This window comes from Onychostoma macrolepis, chromosome 05, assembly GCF_012432095.1.
Source record: "Onychostoma macrolepis isolate SWU-2019 chromosome 05, ASM1243209v1, whole genome shotgun sequence".
NCBI classification, from domain to species: Eukaryota; Metazoa; Chordata; class Actinopteri; order Cypriniformes; family Cyprinidae; genus Onychostoma; species Onychostoma macrolepis.
Window position 1 is genome coordinate 25,404,338 of NC_081159.1, and position 27,793 is coordinate 25,432,130.

Sequence of the window (27,793 nt, forward strand, 5' to 3'; positions counted from 1 at the left end):
GATATATAATAATCACCGAATCAGTTGTTTGAACGGTTTCTTGAATTGAACCATTCGAAAGAACCGGTTCGCGGAAATTAATCAGGCTTCTGTAGCTGTCACGTGATCTCCCTGCGTTCTCCGTGTGCATCATGTGATGAGGGTGTGCCTGCCTCTTCATTTTCAGCTAAAGTGTTGGTTACGTCGCAATTTTTTTGCCCTCTCCTCAAATCCTGATTTTATATAAAGGCGGGATTTTCCCCCAAAGCCAACCAAAGCGTCCTCTGATTGGCCAGTTTAATACGTGGGCCAGGCCAGCTGATTCAATTATTATAAGTAATTTTAAAAAACAGGCTACAGTGGCTCAAAAAGTATTATAAGTACATGCATTATAAATTGCAAATTATGCTGATGCTTTTCTCCAGACTACCTTGAATCTTTTAAGTAAATGAAGTCAGTTTCCGTCCTGTTCACATAGATGCAATTAACTTTAAGCACAGTTCACCAAAATTCAACAACCAGAAAATGTCAGAATACAAACACAGCCAGTGCATTAATTTTAAACCAACAAACAACAGAGAAAAGAAGGAACTCAAGAAAAAGACACAAATGTTTTCATCCAGAATTTTATAATGCCCAAAAAACTATGCGTATTTGGCATCTATGTAATCCAAACTCAACATCAAAAAGAAAACAAAATACAATAAAATGATCCCATCTTTGATATCACTCTGTCGTGCCACAATTTGGCCTTTTATATAAACAAAGGAATATCTTAATATGTGCATGTTAGTCCTTCTAAATCATCCAAAAACTACTGTACATCATTCATTACACTAAATCATTATAACGTCCGTATTGTTTAGTCAGTTAATACTCAGATTGCACCAGTAGAGGGCAAACTGGGGCAACAAATCTGCAGCTCTTGAGAACGGATAAGAAGCAGAAAACACACGAAGGCTCTTTTGAAAATCGTTTTAAAAGAGAAGAGAAAAACAACAGGCACAACATTACAAGACAAAATGCTACGGATTACTTGTACTATGTGTACTGTGAACTCCTCCAGCAGTTCAATTAGTATTTCAATAGAACTTTTGTAATTTGGGGTACATTTCAAATTAATTAAGGTAAACCAATCTCATGGTCTCTCACAGTCTCAAACAAGTTGGCATCCTGTTAGAAAATGAACTAAACATAATGATCAAAAGACCAGGTGGGTAGAGTTTAAAAACATCCATTCAAACATGAACATCTCCATAAAGACACTTTGCTGGGGAGGGAAAAAAAAAAAAAACTATTCTACGTTGTGCTATAAGCCTTTTTAGCAAACAATTTCAAGCATGAAATCTACAACAAACTCTTAAGTTCATATGGTTAATGTGAAATGTCAAAAGCAAGACTGACAACATTTTTTGAACGAGTTATTCGTAAGGCAGTCGATCTCGATTCAGAGTTCATAGAAGATTTCTGTGTTCACCACTGGAGTGAACACTACATCTCCAAAAAGTTCAAACAATTCACACGTATTTCTGAAGAAAAGCAGGATATGGCTGTCTGGAGAGCAACTTCTGCAGGCGTCTGGAGTGTAAGGACTCGTGCCACCAGTGGACAGTAACACATTGGATTTTAATAATGAAATCACTTTGCAATCTTAAGGCTGAAAGTTTTACGGAAATCAGAGTGCACTAAACAAACACAATGCAGTGCGAATCCCAAGCATGACACCCATAATCTGCAGAAAACATGATCCAAAATGTGATACTGATGCAGTGACAGGTAATATGAGTGAAAGGACAACTGTTGAACATCCTGGTTTTGGTTCGACTTCAAGCCTTAAAATCTTCAACATAGAAAATGACCAAAAGCTCTATGAATAGACCATGACATCAAACTCTGAAGCTCTCTCCTTTGCCATCAATGTGCCGGAGACGCAGGTAGACGTCTGTGCCGATGCCCTGCATCGACTGAATGGTCAAGGAACCTCCCAAGTATTCAGCATACGCCCGAGACGTAGGCAGGCCAAAGCCAAACCTGGAGGAGAAAACAAGTGGCATCACTGAGATGTTCTTCAGTCCCATTACAGATCACCACAGCACATCCTAATTTATCAAAATCCTAAAATAAACCTTTAACGGTGCCAAATAACTTAAACTAGTCTGAGCAGAAAAACTAATTCTTTTAATTAGAAAAAGATGCCAGTTGCCATCTGGTCTTCTGTAATTGTGCTTTGAGACTGCTCATAGTGAGGAGCTCCAGCTTGACACTTTACATTTATAGATCCAGATCGATCTGGTTACATCTGGATCATGTCGTGCAGACCACTTTAGCTACTACACTGATCTTGCACGAATGCACAGAATCTTCAAAGTCAGCTGCTGCATGTGGACAAGGTATAAATATTTACACTTGAAGAGGTGAAAAGCATGTTAGGTTACACTTTATTTCGATTGTCCACTTTAGACATTCTACAAACTGTAAGTAACTTTGTAACTACATGTCAGCTAATTCTCATTCATTTGCAACTACATGTCTACTAACTCTCAGTAGGGTAGGTTTAGGGTTAGTAGAATAAGTTGACATATACTTGCAAAGTTTCTCAAACTCAGTATGTTGTGGACCCATCAAAATAAAGTGTTAGAAGATATTAATCATACAGTCTACTAATACTCTAATGTCTGCTAGTTGACATGTAGTTGCAAAGTTACTTACTGTTAGTAGAATGTCTAAAGTGGACTATCGAAATAAAGTGTTACTGCATGTTATAACTGACAAAAAGAGACATGATCCCAAACATCAATAATTTACATAAAACCCCAACCTTAGCACCAAACTTATGAAACAGCTTTTAATTTGAGCTTTTTTAAAAAAAAAATTTAATAGGTGTAGCTCCTCTTACCCATGCATGGGTCCAGACTGGGGGCCGCTGTTGGTAATGTTGTTGAAAAGGTTGCTCATGCGGGGATCCTGTGCGCTCTGCTCAGCGGTGCTGAAGTGGTAATCCATCACCACATCCAAAATGCTGTGAGGAATGCCACCGCCACGGTCTGAGATCCTGCAACGTAATACGAACATCACTCTGCTGTTTCAGGCAAATCAGTTTCATTTACATGTGCAATGCATTTACATATATATTTCCTCATACAATTTCTATGAAAAATGGTAATCTGATTCTTAACCAGTCTGAAAATCAGCCTGAATGGCCAAGTGGATGTGAATTCATTACAGGGTAAACAACTCACCCCCTCGAACATTTGAATGAAAATCAGCGTGAAATAATCTGAATGGACACTAAAAGGCTCACTCACAGTGCAGTTAAATGAAAGGTGAACATTCGAGTCTGGCAACATCATTACACTTATTTGTCTTTACCAAGGATTGGTTTAATTTATTATTAAATAACACTTGATGAAATTTTATTAGTAATAAATAAGCTGCACAAAACATATTTACTAAAGTGTTGCTTATATTTTTGAAGCAGTCAAAATTAACTTAATTTATGAGACTTAGATTATTACATATACACTACCATTCAAAAGTGGTCAATCAGATTTAAAGGGAAAGTTCACCCAAAAATGAAAATTCTGTCATTAATTACTCTGTTGTCATTCCAAAATTGTAAGACCTTTGGAACACAAATTAAGATATTTTTGATGGAATCTGAGAGCTCTTTGACCCTCCATAGACAGCAAGGATATTACCACGATCAACGCACAGAAACGTAGCAGTTCGCTGAACGTACACAATGCTGATTACGTTCTGGGGTACTCTCCAAAATGGTGGAAGACGGTAACTCGGGGAGAAGAATTGTTTAATAAATTACGTTATTATTGTTTTCTTTGCACACAAAAAGTATTCTCGTAACTTTGTAAAATTACAGTTGAACCCCTGATAGAGGGGAGGATATTTAATATTGTAACAGTAACAGTATTTAATATTGTAAATACTGTGTTACAATTTAAAATAAGCGTTTTGTATTTTCAAACATTTTCCATTCTTCAGTGTCATGTGATCCTTCAGAAATCTTTCTAATATTATGATTGGTACTCAAGAAACTTTTTTTTCTAATTTTATGAATGTTACAAACAGTTGAGCTGTCTAATATTTTTGTGGAAACCATGATACATTTTTGCAGGATTTTTTGATGAATAGAAAATGTCAAAAGAAAAAGTAAAGACATTTATGTTTTAAAAGATTAGTCACGCTTGATCAATTTAAAGCTGCAGTCTGTAAGTTTTGCCTCTTTGACGCCATCTCTGTTTGAAAACTTGTCTTAACCCAACCCCACGCTCGGAATTATCTTCCGTGTGTGGGGTTGTGCTATGGCGCGGCTCCAGCGCGGATGAAGCTAATGTTTTAATTCGTGTGTCAGTCCGTCAGTCACCGCACCGGTGTAGATACTGTACCGAGGAATCACAGATTCTAGCCCACGTCTTGGAATATATGACCCAAATAAGAATTTTCACCGTATATTGCCATCCGAACAAGTAACAAGTCTGCCACGTTTGTTCTGACCAACTGAGGGAAAAAAGCATTACAGTAAATCGCGCTACCAATGGTAATTAAATCTAACGATCGGTTAGCTCATATCACATCTAACCGTGCAAATTATTATTGTTAATACTTTATTTTCAAATTATTAATGTTAACAACATCAGCACTGCGTGACTGAGTATAGTGTAGTGTGTATTAGCGTGTAGATTTCAATTTCTGTACAGTCTAATATCTAATTATCATACCATTCGAATTTCATATTAAGAAATTATTTTAACCCAAAAAGCAAACTATGCTCCCTTCGAACTGGTTGTCTTTAAAATACAAATCTTGTGTAATCCCAGGCTATCTGTAATCAGAAGCACATTTAAAATTGGAATATAATTTCATTTCATTCACATGTGTTTCATAAACGCAATCCTTTCTGGATTAAAATCCGCCATCAAAATGATACATTTAATTATTCTAGCTGCTGTGAGAAAAGGCTATAAACGATCCGCCACCCTCAGGATCCTCACATGCGATAGCCTAGTAGCCGAGACAACTTCTTTATGTTTACAGATGTGATGTAATGACGCAGTGCCATGCTTGAATTTCCCGCGAAAACCTACCCGTACCACTCACATTAGAAAACATTATTATTAGCTTACCGTTGTGAATCGGGCTAAAGTAAGGCGATAGTTTTGAACACTGGCTGGTTATGTACTTGCTCAAATATTGACTTCGGGTCATTTTTAACCCAAAGAAAAAGTTACGGACTGCAGCTTTAATGTGTTCTTGTTGAATAAATATATATCTTTCAAAAATAAAATCTTACTTGAAACTTGAATGGTAGTGTACACACATATGCATACACGTATACATTAGGGATGTAACGGTTCACAAAATTCACGGTTCGGTTCGATACGACTCGGTGGTGTCACGGTTCGGTTCGGTACGAGGGCAATAGGTTACGTCGCAATGTTGTAAATAATATCTGTTTTAAACCATGAAGGCAAGCCAATGGATTTCACACACAAGCAACGTGCAAACTTTGCGCAAGAGTTATGCCGGTGAACGTCTTAATCTCACTCAATTCACCATAAGCAGAAAGTGAAAGTAAAAATGGAAAGACGGAGTAATGACGGAGCTTTCAGCATCTGACGCTGCATATTCTCTCAGAGAAGATGAGACGAATCTACTTCAACATACTAGTCTCAGCCTCAGACGTCACACCCACGGACACTGGCTAAATGGCCGATGCACATGGCACACAAAAATTATACAGGGTTTCCGGGAGACGTGCGTGTCACGTTCTTTAACGTTCCGCCTGGAAATAAAGATGCCGTGACGCCAAACCCCCCCACGAAAGAAGAAAGCCGTCGTGTTTACAACTGTGATGACGAGCGCTTATCAGGATCAATTAAACGCTGGATTTTCAAAAGTAACATAACGTAATCATTAGGTAAGTGCTCATTCACAATCTTATGAATAGGGGTGTAACGATACACGAATCGCGGTTGAACAGAACGGATCTGATGACGCACACCGTGCTGCGTTGTCATGGGAACATCCCAGCTGAAGATAATGAGGAAATTACGCTCCCTTCATCAAGTGCATTCCAAACGACTACATAATGACACGCACGTGCCCTGCTCACTCCCAAGTCCCCACTCCAAGGGGATAGGGATGATCACTTCCATTTGGAAAATGCCCGTGAATCGTTCAACCGCGATTCGTGTATCGTTACACCCCTACTTATGAATAATTAAAATAAAACAAAGATGCGCATCAGCACATTAATATTCATAAAAAGGATTACAAGCTGTTACGACAGGCAGTGTCAACGTGACCCTTTCATCACCCTTTCGTTTTATTTGAATTATTCATGTTGTTGTGACCCAAGTACTACACCGAGCATACCGTGAGTTTACTTAAAGCAACCATCACGTGCCAGGGACATTGACGGAAGGGCACACGGAAGAGCCAGGGGAAACATAGTCTCATGTTCTGTATTTTAATATTAAAATATATTTAATTTCCTTGTTGATACTACCTTCAATGTATGATTTTACATTTTCACAAATTGTATTATTATATGTCAAATTATATTTCATCTGTCTGATTTCAGTTACTACTAATACAAGCCACTCTTGATTCATTTCTTTGCGTGTGTCCTTTGATTATTCACCATGTCTATGCAACATATAAGGGAGGGCACATTCCTTGTCACATGTGGATCAAGGTAGGGGTTGGATGACTTGTTCAATTATTAAAGTGAAGATACTTAATAGCTGTTAAATATCTCAATTAGTTGGTAACAAAAACATAACCAAAATATTACTTTTCCTGGGGCATTGGGGTTTAGTAATTATTGATTGATTTATTGCATGAAATTAGTGTATCCAATGTTATCAAGTAATTTTAAGGTATTAGATATATCTTTAATGTATTTCGAATTCTACCCAGTGGTGTGTCAGGCACTATAACCATCTGAGAAGGGGTGACAAAATATAGGACATGACAGCAACAAAAGACCTTATTTATATCAAAAACAGCGGCTCATTAACACAAGCTAATCTATGGTATACATCTCTCATTTGTTTTCATTACAAGTTTGAACACTATGAGGTCTTGAAGTCAACAGCACTGCCTGCTCCATCTTCAGCAAAGAACTGCTCTCAATTGCTAAGGTGTGTGTGTATTATATACAAGAAAAGAAGTGGTTCCAGCCATACACAAGTTTAGTTCCTAGATTGAAGTAGACTCAATACACGTGCTTTGATGTTTTAAGTGCAGGAGACAACAGACTCCCTATATACATTTACATTTACATACTTGCATATCATTGCTCTTTTGTTGATTTTCAGGGGTTGAACAGTTAATTTAAAAATACTTGAATACTAGTTGTGCTGTAACTATTATATGTAGTTGTAACCTACTTATGCCTGAAAAGACATTAAATTAAAATTCATTAAAAACCACCAGTAGATGGTGCTAAAGCTCAATGCCAGCACGTTAACACGCAATTACGCATGTAATTTGTACGTAAATTAATACACGTAAATTACGTGTTAACGTGTTAATCCCACACGTTTTGGCGCCAACGGCCTTCCATATTGAGCAGCTCTGTGCAGGATTGTGGCATCTTTCGAATATTCAGTGATTACTATGGTGAATGACGTCAAGTTGACCATTACAATATGGCGAACGGCTTACGTATAGCGGCCCATAGAAACAGTCGCTAATGAGGCATCTACGTATAAATATCTATGGGTCAAACGGCATCATGGGTGAGCCTCGGCCAATAAAAGCTGCCATGGCTACGCAAGACTATCAACATACTGATAACGGTATATAGTTAGCTGTTTTCATTTAGAAGAAACAAACATATTTTGTGTTAAACAGGTTGTTTATGAAAGACGGTGCTTGAAATAAAAGCTTTATTTAATTGATTTTTATTGATGACTGCAGTGTTAATATTTTAACTGTAGGCCTATAATTCATTGTATAATAGACCCGTTTTAAAATACTTTTTTTTAAAAACATTTTAATTGAGGAGTAAATAGTCTAATCTTTTGTTATCCTCGCAGCACGTCAGTTATTTGGTAATTATCGCGGGGCAAATTATTTGTAATTTTAATTTAATAAAAGTAACTTCATAATAATAATAATAATAATAGGCCTAATAAAAATAAGAATGTAACAGGCCTACATTAACTGGAAATTCCAAATATCTTAATATTGCCAACAATTGATGTGTTTGACAAAACCTCTGGCTATCGTCGATAAAAGATCATCGTCTTTCAACACAACCCAGCAAGGAGAGGTTATCGCGGGGCCTTTCGCAGTGCGTGCCCTGCGTGCCCGTCTGCTTAAATTACACCACTGGCAGACAGCATGTTGCCTGTTAAGTCGTTTGGGCTGCCTTGAGCGCAGTGGCACTAAGATAAGAACATTATATTTCACACACTTTAAGCCATTTTATTTTCCAAATGTAATAGGACTAGTCCAACGAATCGAATCGTTCGGTTTGTAATGCGTACCGAACGGTTCAATACAAATATGTGTATTACACCCCTAACATACATTACGTTATTACTTAATTCATTCATTCATACATTCATTAATTCATTACATACATAAAAAAAAATTTCCTGCTGAAATCTTAAGGTGAATGATCAGGTTTCATAAACCTTTAACCTTCTAAAAACTGTGTAAACATCAAACAGAGCCTGAATTTACATTGGACCAAAAACCCAGAAACAAAGAGGACTTTGCATCCTCATTTCAGACATCCACCAAACCCCACTGAAACCAGTCAATACAGGCAGAGAGATTAATGCTTTCCATAAGTTTATGGTAAAATAAACATTGTCCATAAGTAAATATGCTCAGTGTGGAAAGAGGTTTTAACCAGACTGCTGAGTGTGTGCAGTGGGATAATGGACCTGGTTATAAAGACAGCAGCACTCCACAATGAGGTCTCTGTGCAAAGAAGAGCTCAAATATCTGCTAACCTAATGCTTCATTATTTCCAGGAAGAAGCATTAATTCCATTCTGCTGAGTTTACAGCGGACCAACCACACCTAAAAGCCTAAGTGTCCATGTATTCGTTCAGACAGGCAATAATCAAACAGTTTAACCAAGAGATCTGACTCAGCTCTCTTTAAATTTCATACTCCAAACAATATAAACTCAGCATGAATCTGATTTTTTAAATTTGTATTGTATTGGAAAAACAAATAAAATCGGTTTCAGTGTGAATGGTCAGTTGGCAACTCAAATGTTTGTAATGTCATACAATGTATCATTATGCAGGTGTGATGTGGTTCAATAGCTTTAGCTTACAGACTCACCTTATGACAAAGTCTGTGTCATTGTTGGCGATTGTGACCACAACATCAGGCACATTGTAAGGAGTGTCCAAGTGACTCTCCATTGTGGCCCTGAAGAACAAAAGAATCCATTCATGAGCAATCTCATATGAACATCTGATCATAAACTCATGATGAAAACTCAGTAGAGGCCTGAAATAGCTGTGAAAGCTCTCCTTTCTCCTCTGACTGAGAAACATGATAAAACATTTGTGAGCAAGAAAATTGCACATGACAGGGATTTATCTAAAACACTGGAAGCATCTTCAGGTCTTCAGCAGAAATTTAATTTGCTTTGTGGGTATTATGATATATAGTATAAAGTGCTGATATACATCTACTGCCATAAAGATAGGACAAATACTCTTATTTGAACACATAGGGCCAGATTTACATAGAGTTTGCACCAGCGCATGCTAGGGATGGGACGATACACCTACCTCCCGATTCGATACCATCTCGATACTTGAGTGCCAATACGATATGTATTACGATTTTTTTAAAGAATTTCGATTCTACAAGTATTGCGATTTGATATTGCTGTGTGTTGCGATTTTTGTTTTTAACTCTAAACCATGGGAAAAAGTTGAATGATACACTTAATATACAGACTGTCACAATTTAAAAAACACACATCTTTGCAGTTACTGTTGCAATTCGATATTACAATTTATTGTGATTTTGTTTGCTTATTAAAGACTAGACAATGGAAAATAGTTGATTATACCCTTAAAAGAGACTGTATATGAGGAGTCATATTAACAAAAACTATGCATCACATCTTTCTAAACTTTTATTTCAGGAGCATACACAGTGTACCTTAAAGCATGAACATGCACATGAATATAATAGTAAAATGTTCAATAAAATGAGCAGAAAAAATACTTTCTGAAATAAAATAAAGTGCTGTGTTACTGCATACCGTTTCAGTCATGTTTAGTTTAGGGATTCAAAACGTGAAGAATTCTGGAAGAGGTTTGATCGCCTGCCTCCGTCATGGTTTTGCTTTCTTTCATGGCACTGCGCACGATCGTTGTATGACAAAGCATCGCGAGAGCTACAGAGAACAGACGTGCCGCATGCTTTCCAGAGTAATATTATGCCATATTAATATTTGAACAAAACCTAATTAATATTCATAAGAAAAATGTTGTGAAGTCAAACTTTCACCAACCAAAAATTCTTCATCTGCCACTGTCTCTACCAATTTGAACACAAAGTCATGCCCAGAAATCAAAAGAATGAGGGATGAGATGAGTATCACAGTCTGTGTCTTAGGTCACTCCCAGTAAACCAACTGTGACTTGCTCTTCTGCCAAGAACACGCCGTTCTAGTGACTGGCTGCAGATGAGTCTGATCCAAACGTAAAGAACCATGAGAACAAGACCAGAAACATGTCTCTCAATTTGTAAGACAAGCACAATACAGGGTCTTGGAGGTATTTGAGACAAGGCTTAAAAGTTCTTTATACTTATTTTAAGAGAATATTATTCTGCCATACAAAAAACTCCTATGTTCATGGTGGTTCGTACTATAACAGATGTAGAGCGTCTAAACATTCCATGTAAACATTCTTGTTTCACCCTTGCTTGCGCGTATTGTGTGAAAGTTAAGAGTTTAGCGGTCCAACGTAGTCATGATAACTTGCACAGACAGGGTTAGTAAACAATTTAATTGCATTAGTCTCATGTTGCCACACAAAGTTTAAATCTTCTGACTATACTTCTAAAAATTTTAGTTTTAGTTTTAATTTTAATTAGATTTTAATTATTATCTCAGTGCAACATATTGTTCTCTGAAGACTGTCATTACGAAGTGAACATGATGTGTTCTTTTTAAAAGCAGAGGAACGAGTCAAATTATTTTTTACCATAGGCGACAACATGTCAGTTCCTGTTGATAGAGCTGAACTTGTATTGAATCCAGAACATTCCTTTTGAAAAAAAGAACAAACAACATTGGCCTTTTCTAATTTTAGGTTTCTACCTCATTTGTAGAATAACTATAGACCTACATACTCTTCCATTGTATAGAGATACATATAATACAATGTTGGTTTCAGGTTGGTTTTCAGCGCACTGCATTATTTTGAGAGGCTTATCTGTATCGGAGATTGTTTTGGATAGCTTACCACCGTCATAGAAAACCTGTATCGTACCATTGAACTTGGACTGAACTTAGCAGGCAGTCTGTGTGGGTGACCTTATACGAACGTTACTAAGACTGCAAATATCAGAGAGAGAGAGAGAGAGAGAGAGAGAGAGAGAGAGAGAGAGAGAGAGATCTATACTAAGAGAGGTCCCATAACAGGAATTTCAGCTTTCTTATAGATACAATTATAAAGACCTCATAGGTGTATCCTCATCATTTATAAAATATATTATATGGGCAAGTGTGTATTCTGGGCGGTTGTTAGGGCACTGTTTCGGAGTTGCTTATTGGTCAAAAGTCAAAAGGGGGCCCAGTCTCAAGTCCATGAGATACTTGCACTGATTTTATCATCCAACAGGTAAAAATAAATAAATATCAGCAACAGTGATGGTTATGCATTTCTAAGCAAGCTAAAAGAGGTTCTGGAGGTCTGTTAACATAGTAACAGAAAAAATAACCAGTGAAGCCACTTTAAAATTCTTTGCTTTAAAATGAGTTTGACACCATAAATCAAGATAAATGTGTTACGCAAAACCTTTCAAATAATCTTAACGTTTTTCATTAAACCTTTTTCAGAATTAATATTATTTCACTTTGACCTTTTCAATAAGGATTTAGAGGAGGAAAGTCTCTAAACAGGGACGGAGCTCCGTGTTTTCTTTTTTGCATTCCTTATTGCGGTTTATCTCACTATAACGTCTGGCACTATATTGTGCCTCTTTTTAGCTGAAATGCTTTTGGCATTTCATAACTTCAGTGTATCTGATGGCTGGGTCACAATGACCCATGCTTGCCATAACTGCCTCAGATTGAATGGCCAGCAATCCTGCACAACCAGGAAAATTTCCAAACTCAAACTCCATTCCAGGCTTCTTGCATAACGTGTCTGAAATGTAAACGACGTGTTTTTCCTGGCGTTTCACCAAAGGCTATAGTGTTAACACACGGTTACACTACAATAACCCCATCATACACTGACAGACAGGAGAAATTGCTTACACACACACGTTTGGTCGTAGTTCATGCAGCAACAGATACCACTGTATTATACTGGTAAAAAGTTCAATATTGTCCATATGAGTGGCTGCTAAGACAACACTCACTAAAGTCCAAATAAAACAACTGCTTTAACAACAAATCTGACTGTCACAACAGGATTAGATAGTTAAGATAGCATAGTAGAACAGTCGTGTCACATTGACCTATATGTGACAGGAATGTTACCTCATGGCGTTCTTTAGCAGCTCAGGCAGGATGTAGTCCAGCGGCAGTGGAATGAAGGGAAAGCGGGCCGCCACATGGCCATTAATGCGAACCCGTGGAGAGTTCCCGTACTGATGCTCACAGAGCCGCCTGAGGGGAACAGAGGAGATCAAGACATTACACTACCATTACAAGTTAATTATTTCCTAACTTAAGCATGTGTATTCAAAATGTGATATTTTTACGATCATGAGAAACATAAAATAAACTGGTCAAACAACTGGCATTACACAAAAAAAACCAAACAAAATTGCATACAGAGAAAATGAGGCACATGCAGCTGGTTCTCTCTCACCAGGTTATGCAAGTACTGGTAAGTGAATTGCCATCTTGAGCATTTCATTTAGTCTAAAGCCATTTTTAAATAATTTGACACTAATTAAAGAGTGTCTCATTCATAGCCAGCAAAATGTGGCCTTTGTCTGTTCTTTGAGGGAAGACCAGCTTTGATCATGCCACTGTGGAGAGGAACAGGGCAGCTCTGCTGATGCAGCATATTAATTGTCAGACTCTCATGAGACAAGCAGAGCAGCCCGACCTCCAATTATGCATAAGACCACAGAGAACATTTTTTAGGACCGTAACAACTAATTGATAATGAAACTAGATAATTATTTCAGATCAATCCACATGAACGCCACATAAAACCAAAACAAACATACTATTATTGGGCAGAATATGCTGCAAACTGGACCAGACTTTAGGTTGAAAGTCAGCTTAGTATAGATGAGGAGAAACTGATCTCTCGGATCAGAATGAGAACACAGAGATACTCTGTCCATTTGTAGGCTGAAGAATGAGTGACTGATTGGAAAAAGTGAAGTAAAATAAGAGTGATGGTGCAGGTGTAAGTAGTCTCAGCCTCAGACGTCACACCCACGGACTGTTGGCTGAACATCTGATGCACATGGCACACAAGTGGAAACACTTCAGGAGTTTCGAAGTCATCATGGGATTGGTTGAATTATACAGGGTTTCCAGGAGACGTGCGTGTCGCGTTCTTTAACGTTCCACCTGGAAACAAAGATGCCGTGACGCCAAACCCCCCCACGAAAGAAGAAAGCTGTTGTGTTTACAACTGTGACGACGTGCGCTTATCGGGATCAATTAAACGCTGGATTGTCAAAAGTATGTGAAATATTTAAAGTTCGCAGCATAGAATCTTTAAAATACGTCCGAGAGTTTTACACACCGGTCTGTTATTGTGGCGACATTTCCACGCCCCGAAACGTGACGCTGAACGAAACGAACTGTGATGGGTTGTTTGACATGTCGGTTAAATGGCCTCATGGGCGGGCCTTGGCCAATGAAAGCTGACATGAATTCCAGACCTTCAGCCGTCTGAAGGTCTGGCTACGCGAGACTAAGGCATATGAGGCTTTAGCAACTGCACATTCATAAAACCCGTGACTGCGTACTGCACACAACTTGCATTGTGACCTGATTCTTTTCAAATAAATAACCAGGAAGAATGTCTGACATTTCAGCAAAAGCCTCTAAACTTTCAACCAGATGATGAAGAGAAAAACTGAAAGTAACTAAAACAAAAGGGGAAACATGAAAAAAAAAAAAAAGACTTTCCTGTGTTCTGATTCTGTTCAAGACTGTGTTCTGATTGGATAATGTAGTTCAAGTAATTCTCTCAAAAAAAAAAAAGTTTAGATAATTTTACATGAGATGATTTGAGGCAGAATTTACAACATGCAAGACATAAACGTGTTTGAGTCGCTGTATATGATCATCTTTAGGAAATGTGCGTGAGTGGCAATGTTATGAAAATTCAAGTTCTCTGATGAACGTAAAGACTTGAATGTAAAAAAAATGTTTTTTATTTTTTTTTTTTATGCTGGTTCATTTGCTGGCTCATCATGGCATGCAGCAACTGTATTCACCAGAAAATATATTACACCTTAAGATCTCTTCACAATAAAACTATTTCTAATATATTTTTCTTAAATTTTCTACTTCAGAATAATAGCTAGAAATTATGGCACAATAAATTCACAACAGTAGCAAACAGTTAAAGAAATGTTCACATGTACATCATCCACTACAAATCATTCCTGGACTGTTGACACATTAAACTCATGTAGAAGTAGTAAATACATGTTTTGCTTCCACAGCAAATGTTAGACAGTAGTTAAACAGTGACCTTTAACACTCATCTTGGTCAATCACAGATGAGAACTGGGCTTTGACCCTTTTCTTGGACAAACAAAGCACACAAACACACACACACACACGCTGCTGTAAATGGAGCTGACTCTGCTGATAACAGAACAAAAGATCTCAATAACCTCTTAAAATAGTCCTCAAGCCTTAAGCACTCACATATGCAAACAGACGACAGGATGCAGGCAGATGGCAAACAGAAGGAAGTTAAAAGGACAGCACACTCACCGAGCAAAATCAACCCACTTCTCGATGATCTTTTTAGGGGACAGGCGGCGGCATATAATGCCTACAAAGTCAGGCTGAAATAGTGCAAAGAAAAAAATGTCAAGTAACAAAAAAATAAATCACACAGTAAGCATCAGTACTATTGCTGAGTAATGTGACTGTAATAACTGTGCTACAGCAGAAACGTGCCAACTGGAAGAGAGATATCATTTATACTGCTTTAGTAGTCTTTAATAGTTCAGCTCAGACATTTTTCATGAGCTGAATCAATCTTCAGAAAATCTCATTTTTGAGTCAGTCTGTACTAGTTTGATTCTTGATGACCATTTTGAAATTTAGTACTAAACATCAATAACATCACACAGCACATATTCAGTATGTTAAAGCTGAACAAGACGATTAATACTCTTTATTTATTCCAGTCTTAATAAATCAATCTGCTTTTATTTGTACAACAGCAGGCATGATTCAATTACAGCAATCAACTAGAAAATGTGCTTCCTGTCCTGAACCATTACAGCTCTCAAGTGACTCCAGAAGTAAGCAAATATACTGTATGTTGCAACAGGGCTCTTTGTAATTTGACAGCAGTTGTATATTTAGTCTATGCATGTGGGTCATGCGAAAATATTGGTGGTCCACTTGGCTGCCTCTAGGAGACACTTACGTCACTGGACAAATTACTGAAGACTGCTGTGATGTCCATGTGCTCATGGGTATTTTTAAAGGGCACCTATTACGCCCCTTTTTACAAGATGTATTATACATCTCAGGTGTCCCCAGAATGTGTTTGTGAAGTTTCAGCTCAAAATACCTCACAGATCATTTATTATATCATTTTGAAAATGCCTATTTTGAGTGGAACCATTTCTCTTTAAATGCAAATGAGCTGCTGCTCCCCGCCCTCTTTCCCAGAACAGGGCTGTGCAATTTTAGCTCGTATCTCAGATCTCTGCCAAAAAACATCCGTTTAGTTTTGATTATCATTAGGGGTGTCAACGTTAACGCATTAACGCATGCAATTAATCAAAAAATTTAAATAATAATAAATAAAAAAATAATATTTTTTTACGCAAATTAATCGTTTGATAAGGTTTGACCCCAACTTCTTCCCATCATCGCAGCACGGAAGGTCATCTATTATTGTGTGATGAGGGTACAGCGAACCAGTGTTGCCAGGGTAACGGCACAAGTGGGCTATTTTGAAAATACAGTCACAGGAAAAATGACAGAGCCATGGGTTGCGGTTTTTTGGACTACATTTATAATGTACCGTGGCCGCCCAAGGTGTATATAGTCAAATAAAAATTAAAATAGATCCTTTTACTAATGTGTATTATACTTAGAATTAAATTCTTCTTCATAATGCATTTTGTCATAATACTTCACGTAAGGTCGCAAGAAATGTTTTGTTGTATTTATTTAAGTTAAGTTAGTGACGTATTGCCAAGTATGGTGACCCATACTCGAAATTAGTGCTCTGCATTTAGAAATGCTTTTGATAATAGTTGGGTAAATGTATACTGGGATTGAAGCGATGTGGCTTGGTAAACGTTTTATTGCCAGTATAAAGGCTGATAATGGCTGGATAAAAACAAAAGAATAATGATAAGAGAATAATAAGCATTATGTCTCATACCTGGCGGAGGTGTGAAAGGTTCTGTTTCCTTAAACTAGTTTGTCATGCATTTCTTTATTTCAACACATTTACAGGTAAATCCCAGTATTTAAAATTTGCGATTAATCATGATTAATCACAGTCCATGACTGCGATTAAATGTTTAATCGACTGACAGCACTAATTATGTATATCGCGCTGAAATCACGCGTTTTAAGCCATATCGGTTTAAATTTCTGATATACGTTTTTCTGGATGCACACATCCAAAGCACGCGAACAGAGAGCGGCTGTCACACGCATGTGAATACTAAAAGTTCTCTTTCACACAAGTTTATATTAAAGACACGCTGAAGTAACAAAAACATGGTCGGTTATGTCTGTGAAGTTAAACAGCTGGGAAAGAAATCGAATGTCTATATTAGATCAGTGACAGCAGCATAATATACAGTACCTATACGGACCGCTGTTTGGGTCTACGCTGTTAATATGAAAATCACTCACTGCTCTGGACTGAACAACTTCTATAGCTCTAATAAGAAGAGATTTCTTACTTGAATGCTGGTTTTAAATGCTCTGGCGTGAAGATAAATATGGCAGACAGTATGTGTGCGGCTCACGGCTAATACGGTTGTGTCAGTCAACTATCGTGGGTGGGGCTGGTAAAGTGTGATGTCACATTTTACGGATTCTGTGATCGGTAAGCTCTGAGACACAGCTCATGATTTATAGAGATTTTTAAAAAAAGGAGCGGGTGGATTTTTCATCATTATAGGGTGGTTGTGTACACACACTGCCAACACAAATTTATGTTCAAACAACATGTAAAAGTGAATTTTTCATAATAGGTATCCTTTAAAGAATAACTGGAAAGTTTCCTAATATGGATTTCAATACTGTACATAGCACATTTGAATTTATCTAATGCAAAAAAAATTAAGATCCATTGCTAATTGCTGGAAATTCCCCTAATACTGTAAGAAATGGTGGAGGTGCTAAAATATTAAGCAAGGGGCGTACGTTATCCTCATGCAGGGCAATGTGGTGTGTGGCCAGCATGCGGATACCCAGACGAGACGTCAGCGTTGTGTCCAAGAAATTACGAACCAGAGTCTCGTCCTGAACAAATAGAATATAACAAATAAAATTTACTGATAGTTACCACAATAAAAGTATAATATGGACCATGCAGAAAGATGCTACAGTAAGATTATTCTGCTGATAGTGAACTTTATTTGAAATCTTACCGTTATGTGTTTACGACATTCCCTGAATCCTTCAGCTAACATGGTGACAACATCTTTGTGATCATCAAGAAGCTGTTTTACAAGTTTACTATAACGAGCCTCAGTCTCCTGGTCTTTTATCTGAAGACAAACACGAAAAAGGATGAAAAATAATATTGGTTAGGTTAGCAAAATAATATTAGTTGTTAAACTTTAATATGTAATACACAATTTACAGTCATAGCTAAAATTATAAATAAAGTCAAAAATTCAGCATTGCCACAGGAATAAATTACATTTTAAAATACATATATAAAATTACACTACTACAATATGACAATATTACAGTGTTTTTAAATAATAAATGTCGTTTTAATGAGCATAGAAGACAACTTTCAGAAACATTTTTTTAAAAATCTTACAGACCCCACTTTTGAAGTGTACAATTATTGTACATTTGTGTTATTTCATAGTTTGGATGACTTTCCTATTACTCTAAAATGTGGGAAAGGGCAAAGGTTACAGAATGAGAAGGTGTGGGCTAAAATTTTGACTCATAATGTACAATCCACTACAATAATTACGGCAATCCCTTCAGTTGTCTCATATTTCTAGTTAGCAGACATTGTGCAACATAGGGATTTTTCATTTGAACTCACATTTGCCAACAAGGTCAACAAAGACTTATGTTTCACTGGTGAGAGGTGATACCGCCACACGATCTTCTACAGCGGCTCAATCAGTAAACTCACAGGCCGCTCAGGTTACAGAATTAATTATGGAAATTTGCAAGCTGGTCAACAGTTGACTAGGCTGTGTATGAATTAATATGTAGAGGTTTGGTCATTTTGCACTTACAGCTGGGAAGTCGCTCAGCATATGGTAGGCCCTGATATAAAGCTCGTGCTGTGGAGAAAGAGAGAATGAATGAGTACAATATATGGGTAACAAATGTGCTGTAGTGCAGTTCCTGGAGCTGGTATTCCTAGCCTTCTCCGAATACCATTCCTGGCCCCCCACCAACCCTCTATAAGCATGTCTTACATTCTTTCTGTGGATTCGAGGAACAAATGAAGAAGGAGTGACTGGGAAACACAGAAACGTGCTGAATGTTGAATGACCATGATGGAGAACTGACTTATAACCAATTTTGATATAGAGTAAATGTACCCATTAAGCACACTTCCATTTTTGAGATCAGATTATAAAAAGAAAAAATTATTTATTATCCTACTTGATGTCTTAACCAATTGATATGTTTGTTACTATATAGTTACTGTATACTATAAGGTTATTAAGGTGAGCTTAAACAGTGCACTGCTATGAAAATCACACAGCTTCAGTGACATCAATAAGAAAAAGTATAATTTCATAGATATTGTTAATAATAGTTGTTCATATTAAAATATGTATGAACTTAATACATGACCTAGACTATTTATTTAGCAAAATCCTGTCAAATATTACATGAAATATATTAAAAATTGTTGCTGCTCCAATTAAGCTCAGTGTGCTCTCTTTAAGCTCTTCCACATTGAACGTCTGTAAATACTTCATAAACAGACTTTAAATATTAACTGATGGTTGTCACTTTAAGTTAAGTTAATCAATTTTCTATGGATTCTGTCAACTCAAATCTGCAGACTGGCTCTGATCTTTGGTAACTAGCATCAACGTATCAGACTGTAAATCTGTGGAAAAATCAGGGGGAAAAATTGTGTAGTGTATTCCAGCCTCAAGAGACTATAGATAAGTTGATATCCATTTAACAAGAGGTTTCATAATGAGGCTAGTTTCTGTGTTCATCCCCATGTATGAAATGTTTTATTGGTTTGTTTTATTTGATTTTTGAATGTGTTAAGCTGAACGTGGACTAGTATAGATGTTGCAATGTGCTTAGATGACACTTCATTATGAATATATAACTGATCGACTTGAATGCCTTGTTGCTTGAGTTTAGGGTTCTGTTTTTTTTGTGACTGACTTTGTACCTTCAAAAAATATTTTTTTACGATTATTCTTTAAAAATTTTCCTTAAAATGAACAAGAATTTTTAATAAAACATGATGTGAGCTTAATGGGAACAGGGGTGTGCTTAAAGGGTACACAAATGTACCCATTAAGCACAGCCAGACTTTTTGAATTTAGTGATGTATATCTTAATTGAAATGCTTTTGTTATTTAAAATAAAATTAAATATTTTTGTGTGAGAGATTAATATTTTATTTTAACAACTTTTTTTGTACTGAAAACCAATATCTTGTGCACTAAAAATGTCTCAATGTAGATTTAATAAAACGCAAAAAAATTTCAATACTTTTTCGTTCTTTCTTTATTATTGTCAGTGTTGAAATGGATCAGATTTCATTGATAAACAAAGTTCAAAAGAACATAATTTTTTTGTGTATATCTATCTAGGTGCTGGTCATATAATTAGAATATCATCAAAAAGTTGATTTATTTCACTAATTCCATTCAAAAAGTGAAACTTGTATATTATATTCATTCATTCCACACAGACTGATACATTTCAAATGTTTATTTCTTTTAATTTTGATGATTAGAGCTTACAGCTCATGAAAGTCAAAAATAATCATCAATAAATGACCATCCCTACAGTATAAATGCTGGGTATCACTTGTTCTTTGAAACCACAATAATGGGGAAGACTGCTGACTTGGCAATGATCCAGAAGACAAACATTGACACCCTCCACAAAGAGGGTAAGTCACAGAGGGTCATTACTGAAAGGTGTGGCTGTTTACAGAGTGCTCTATCAAAGCATATTAAATGCAAAGTTGACTGGAAGGAAGAATTTGGGTAGGAAAAGGTGCACAAGCAACAGGGATGACCGCAAGCTTGAGAATACAGTCAAGCAAAGCAGATTCAAACACTTGGGAGAGCTTCACAAGGAGTGGACAGAAGCTGGAGTCAGTGCATCAAGAGTCACCACGCTCAGACGTCTTCAGGAACAGGGCTACCAAGCCACTTCTGAACCAGAGACAACGTCAGAAGCATCTTACCTGGGCTGTGGAGAAAAAGAACTGGACTGTTGCTCAGTGGTCCAAAGTCCTCTTTTCAGATGAAAGTAAATTTTACATTTCATTTGGAAATCAAAGTCCCAGAGTCTGAAGGAAGAGTGGAGAGGCACAGAATCCATGTTGCTTGAAGTCCAGTGTGAAGTTTCCACAGTCTGTGATGATTTGGGCTGCCATGTCATCTGCTGGTGTTGGTTCACTGTGTTTTCTGAAGTCCACAGTCAACGCAGCCATCTACCAGGAAATTTTAGAGCACTTCATGCTTCCTTCTGTTGACAAGCTTTATGGAGATGCTGATTTCATTTTCCAGCAGGACTTGGCACCTGCCCACACTGCCAAAGGTACCAAAAGCTGGTTCAATGACCATAGTGTTACTGTGCTTGATTGGCCAGCAAACTCGCCTGACCTGAACCCCATAGAGAATCTATGGGGTATTGTCAAGAGGAAGATGAGAGACACCAGACCCAACAATGCAGATGAGCTGAAGGCCACTATCAGAGCAACCTGGGCTCTCATAACACCTGAACAGTACCACAGACTGATCGACTCCATGCCACGCCGAATTGCTGCAGTAATTCAGGCAAAAGGAGCCCCAACTAAGTATTGAGTGCTGTACATGCTCATACTTTTCATTTTCATACTTTTCAGTTGGCCAAGATTTCTAAAAATCCTTTCTTTGTATTGGTCTTAAGTAATATTCTAATATTTTGAGATACTGATTTTTGACTTTCATGAGCTGTAAGCTCTAATCATCAAAATTAAAATAAATAAACATTTGAAATATATCAGTCTGTGTGTAATGAATGAATATAATATACAAGTTTCACTTTTTGAATGGAATTAGTGAAATAAATCAACTTTTTGATGATATTCTAATTATATGACCAGCACCTGTATATATCTATATCTTTATTATTACTTTTGGTTACTTTTATGCATCCTTGCTGAATAAGGGTATTACTAACCCCAAACATTTAAATGGTAATGTAGGTTAAGAAGATATTTGACTTGATGTTGAGATACATTTACAAAAAAATGAAAAATACTGATTAATAAACAAATTTTTGCAGGGCAGCATTTATTTTTAATTCTGCAGACTCAATTGTTCTCAACACCTAGGCTCTGAACTCAACTGGTGAGCTCAGAAAACAACACAAGCTATAGACGATACTCTTTTCTGAGGCAGATGTAGGTAAAAGTTCACAGGAAGCGGAGGACTTGCTGAAGGAAGTAAACAAGGAGGAGAAAGGGGAGGGGACCCGTTTTCTCTTTCTGCTTATTACTTGGTGATTGTCTTGTTTTGTCTGTTAGTGGACCATGAAAGCGAAAAATTTTACACAAATGTGTGGAGTTCATGCAGCTCAAGTTAAAAAATAAATAAAAATAAAAATAATAATAATCCTTTTTACTAGTGGTATCTGATTTTTGGACACCAATTTTGGAACAGTAAAAATAAAACAATTTTATTTATTTATAATTTATAGTTTGCACTATAAACAATAAATGACAGCAGAAGTCCAACCACTTGTGCAGCAAGCCAAGTTGACAGTCAACATGAAGAAAAGCACCAAAGAAGTAACAATAATGGTTAAGCACGGTAAACAAACATGGTTTCAGAAAAAGTTATGTCAGTCGACCTCAAATCATTTAGACTACTGAAAAGAGTGCAAAAGATACACTACTGTTAAAAAATGTGGGCTTTTTTTAATTTTATAGAAAGAAGTAGGCTGCATTTTTTAGATCAAACATATTATTAAAAATATGTGAAATATTATTACAATTTAAAATAACTGTTTTCTATTTAATATATTTTAAAATGTAATTTTTGTGATGGCAAAGCTAAATGTTCACTAATGTCCTCAGCGTCACATAGTCCTTCAGAAATCAATCCAGAATTAAATAATCACAGCTGAATATAGTTATGCTACTTAATTTTTGAGGAAAGAGAACTACTGATTAAAGAATCCTGTTTTTCAGGATTCTTTGATTAATAAAAACTGCAAAACAACATTTGTGTGTTCTATAAATATGTTTTAACACGATAAATGTCTTTACAGTCACTTCATAATGCATCCTTGCCGAATAAACATTTTAATTTCTTAAAACTGACACCACAACATGAACAGTAGTGTACTTTTAGGAGATAAGAACAGAAAAGGTATGTTGATTTTTCTGCACTAAATAATACCCATGTGACAAAGCCCTTTTTCTGTCCATCAAAAATCAATACCAGGACTCTGCTTGAGGGATTCAAGCGAAGTCACGCTCAGCAAGACATCACTGCAGAACACTAGGGGTTTAATAAGACTGCCACTGAATCGAACATGGTCAGTTCAGTCCTCTGTTTGAACACTATGCCAACCAGCCCCAGCTCCTTGTCATATAATAACCTCTCTCTGAGAGGATCAAGGGTGGAGCTTCTCCAGCAAACCAGCTTGTAAGGGGGACGGTAACACTACCCATCACAACAATGTATGATAGCAAAGAAATCCCAAAGAGATGTAGGGGAACTCACCACTTGAAGAACGGTTGGGTTGCAGCCGATAATGAAGGGCAGGCTGCGGAAGCCCTTAATGCGATGGGCGATACGGACAGGCAGCTCTTTGTGTAGATACTTGGCACTGCTCTGCATTGAATCAAATCACACACAGCCTCATTAGAACTCAGTATTAGCTCTTATAATGAATATTTCCCCAATCCCAAGTAAAAAGTACTTTGTGGATCGGGTACCATGTTTATACCATGGTATGTGAAAATGTCAATTATGTGCAATATTACATTTACCAAAGTATCACAGCATTACCATTTAACACCATAAATGTGTCAAAATACCACCACTACTTGTAAAAAAAGGGAAATAAGATATATCCCATGACAAATCAACTTAATGATGCTGAACAGACACAAAGCAGTTTATGTACTGACAAACGACTAGATTTTAGAAGACCGGCTCCAATGTGGGTTGGGATAAGTGTAGGACCGAGGACAGGAGTGTGTAATTACCAGGATATGTTGTCCATCAGGAGACTTCCCTGCATACAGCATAGTGGCTGGTGTCAGTCTGACAGAAGGCTGTGAAGACAACATTACTGTTAAATATAGCATATATTTGAACTAAAATAAAAGTGTTCACTCACTTGAATAGTCTATTAATCAAGATTTCAGCCTGTTTTGGACAAGTTAAAGAAATATTAACTAGTCCATTTAGTTTTATATGATCTAACTTGATCTGTATCTTATTAATGGGATTATCCATGGAGTGATTTATGGGTATAGTTACATTTATTAATAGGTCTGTGTGTAAGTGAAGGGAGTGCATGAGAGTTCAGCAGCAAAGGACAAATCTATATTTAATATTTTCAATTCACAAGATTTAACAAAGTAAAACACCATTGGTTCTTGTGTGTTTTTAATCACATGAAAGAATGAATATGACTTGATCATAAAATATCATCTTACTATGACATATCATTGAGAGATATAGAGTGATGCATTTTATGCAAGTAATCTGCTATGCTGCTAAAAATATATAACTGAATTACAAGTTAGGAGAATTTCATCCAACCTTTTGGCAAATAAAACAATAAAAGTGAGGTAAGCCATTAAAAAGTTACAGGGTTAATGTTCCATGAAGGTAAATGATGACAGAATCGCTATCTCCGAGTAAACCATTCCTTTTAATTGTCTAAAATATGGAAATATTCATAATGAACCTATTAATACAAAAGCAGCAGTGGCAGAGCGGTAATCACATTGGGTTTTGTGGAGTCACTAACACATTCCCCAGTGAGATGCTCAAAGTAGGACAGGTTACATAAGGACACTGTGCACACCAGCATGACTTAACACACGATGATGTACATTTAGATGAATATGTTTTAAATAACACTAAGAGTTTGAAATAATAAAATGCATTTACCAAACGATTGGCACATTTATGAAGCCTGCTGCCCTTGGTGTAACCCGTGACTCGAGGCTCTTTAACTGCTGACACCTAATACTAGATGTTTATCGGCCTTGATTTAAGATACAGCAATTAACACAAAGCTTAAGCATTCACTATAAAATAATAATAATCATCTTACTATTAAGACTCATTTTGCTCAAAAGACAAAAAAAATAAAAAACCAACTAACTTTCTATTTAGTGCACTGATGCCATACATTCACTAGCTGGTATATGGAAAAATGAAAATTTAAGAAGTTCAGTTATTTTTTGGGGCCCCACTCCATTTTGCTTTCATGGTTTTGTGATAGAGGGTTTTATCACAGAGGTTATTAGCTGCTAAAGAGCTAAATAGCATTTCAACGGATGTGGCAGTAAATACTAATTTAACTTATCCTTGGACCACTGAAATTAAACATCCGAGACTAAATAACGTAAAGAAAGCTGCAAGTGTAGCTGAGGCTCGTAACAACACCAGTAACCCACAAAAGCGGGATCCTTAGGCCATCCAAACCATGATGGATGGATGGAGACCACGGCGCATTGACCTACATCGCGAGGGTAAAGAGACTGCAGTTAATGGAAACTTGTCGGGAAATGGTGACTGACCTTCTCGGCAGACGCGTCGATGGCAGACTGGTTATAGAAAGATGTAACAGTTTTGGACCGCTCCCGGGCCAGCTCAGTGTAGCTGGACATGGACGACGTGGACCGAAACCTCCTATCGCTGAGCGGAGCGGCTGCTTTGGCCGGAGTGGACAGAAAGAGCCTGGTCACGCTGATCCTGTAGGCACCGCTGCCCAGCAGCTCCATGGCCTGGCCCGTCACACGACCGCGCATTTCTACACTTTGATAACGCAAAAAACAAAATTCAGTCCCTTGTCCGTAGCTTCAAAATCCGTCTACCTCTCCATCAATAGAGCGAGCTCGTTCGTGCACAAAGGCACGTCTGTGGCACCATCACGTCTCTAGATGTGAAAATACCCGTTTCTTCTGGTGTTTATCTGAAGAACCTTATGATCAGCCAATCAGCGAGCAGAGGAGGCGGGGCTTTTGGGTGATCACGACCTCAGCAGCAACTGAAAGCCAATGAGTCACGGCGCAGCAAGGACAATGAGACAGACAGACAGAACAGGGTGTACTTCCTTTGACTAACACTCGCAGATTGTGCTATGAAATGTATTATGTTGAAGAGAAATAAACATTTAAAAGCAACCCCCTTTTTACCCCTCTGTTTCCTTCTTTCCTATAATGCAAACCCTGGCCTATATATATAGTTATCGTAAGCCATGTATGCTGGCTTTGTTCTACAATAAACAATCCAAAAAAAAACAAGACTATTTTGTGCTCTGTATGTTAATGTAGATATAAATTCAAGTTTCTGTTCAAATGATCAACACCCATTAGCAATTAGGGGAGGTTGGGGTAAAATCTGCAATGTTACGCCCGTTTCACCGCGCAAGCAGCGCGCGCCCATTGTGCTTCACACTGGTATTGTCATGCCTGTCTGTAGTATTTCCCAGCGTTCTCCTTCGAACACTGTGTGCCATGTGCTTTGATGTATGATATGGCCAGCATACTCTGCTGCGATGCGACCGTGTCCCCCTCCCATCTGTCCCACACACATATGTAAATAACATGCTGTATAGGTAGTTTACATGATAAAAAGTCATCTTAAAGTTAATAAATGCCTCTAGTTTTATTAATTTAACAGACCTTTGAAGTTTGGGCAAAAACTCGTGGATGTGTTGTGTTTTTGTTTATTTTATTTTTTCGCGGGTTGATTGTGAAACACGTAACGCCCGTTTCACACCGCAGGCGTGAGCAGCGCGTATTTTTTTCGGCGTGCATGTTAACAAATGAGTGCATTCACACCGGGAGCAGGAGCGGCGCGTGAGCAGCAGTGCCGCGATCGTGTCGGCGCCGAGTCTATTTTTGCTGCGCCGCTTATGCCAAATATTTCACGGGCGTCGGCGACGTGTCGGCGATTCTCTCAGATCGTGTCTTTGGTAATTCACAATGCGCGATTCTCACTCGCGTGAACGAGCTCCGATTTGCCTCCGATGTCGGGCATTTGTCGGCGATTTATCAAAACCTGTCGGCGAGTGAAAAATCGGGCTAAAATCGTGCAGTGTGAACTCGGCATAAGGCTTTCAGGATATCAAAACATTCAGTGAAAACACGTTGTTTATTTAAAAATCGATTATCAAGATCTATCACTTACATTGAGAATTTCTTGTGGCTTCTACAGGAAATAACTGGGTTTAACTGTCAACACTGCCACCTAGTGGTCGGGAGCATTTCCGTTGTGTTGTGATCTATTTTAATTGCATTGTGTTGTGAGCTTATGTTTGCTTTTTTAATTTCATTGTGTTGTGAGCTTATGTTTGCTTTTTTAATTGCGTTGTGTTGTGCACTACTGGGCCACCGTATAAATAAACATACAAACATATATTAAACTATTTCGAACAGGGCCCACAGGAACAACTTGCACCAGAGTCTCCAGAACGCGCGCTGTTAAAGACACGGGATTTATAAGCAAGAGCCTAGTGAGACTCGGTGCACACAGCAGCTTCATCGGGTCCTGGTCCGCCTGTGTTCGGCCGCCGGCGGAAGACATGATGCTCACGGATCCGTCAGAGATGCTGCTCCACGAAAATGTCAACTGTGCACCGTAAGTCTTGTTTTTTAACATTTGCTAACTACCAAATTAGTGAACATAATTATTTAAATAATGAGACACAACGAGATGTGTATAAGTTGTTGAAAATCACCGCAGCTAACGTTACCTTGTAAGCATTAGCAAAATATTTTTAAAAACCGTG

The 27,793-nt window shown here is 37.5% G+C and overlaps 1 protein-coding gene across 1 annotated transcript; it reads right to left on the minus strand.

Moving 5' to 3' along the window:
• Positions 1-940: 940 nt before the first annotated feature.
• Positions 941-27,236, minus strand: bckdk (branched chain ketoacid dehydrogenase kinase). Its single transcript, XM_058775848.1, has 12 exons — positions 27,193-27,236; positions 25,578-25,815; positions 24,027-24,095; positions 23,539-23,649; positions 18,844-18,891; positions 18,007-18,126; positions 17,780-17,878; positions 15,143-15,216; positions 12,704-12,832; positions 9,310-9,399; positions 2,876-3,031; positions 941-2,010 (listed from the first exon to the last, which is right to left on the minus strand). The coding sequence occupies exons 2-12, from the start codon at positions 25,806-25,808 to the stop codon at positions 1,866-1,868; spliced, it is 1,272 nt and encodes a 423-aa protein (XP_058631831.1). The 5' UTR covers positions 25,809-25,815; positions 27,193-27,236; the 3' UTR covers positions 941-1,865.
• Between the last annotated feature and the right edge of the window lie 557 nt (positions 27,237-27,793).

Bases quoted from the DNA above. Each gene is read 5' to 3' on its own strand.
- bckdk (XM_058775848.1), bottom strand. From the start codon at position 25,808: ATGCGCGGTCGTGTGACGGGCCAGGCCATGGAGCTGCTGGGCAGCGGT. The intron at 24,096-25,577 runs GTCAGTCACCAT...TTGTCTTCACAG, and splicing joins TCGACGCGTCTGCCGAGAAG to CCTTCTGTCAGACTGACACC. The intron at 9,400-12,703 runs GTAACATTCCTG...TTTGTTCTTCAG, and splicing joins CTGCTAAAGAACGCCATGAG to GGCCACAATGGAGAGTCACT.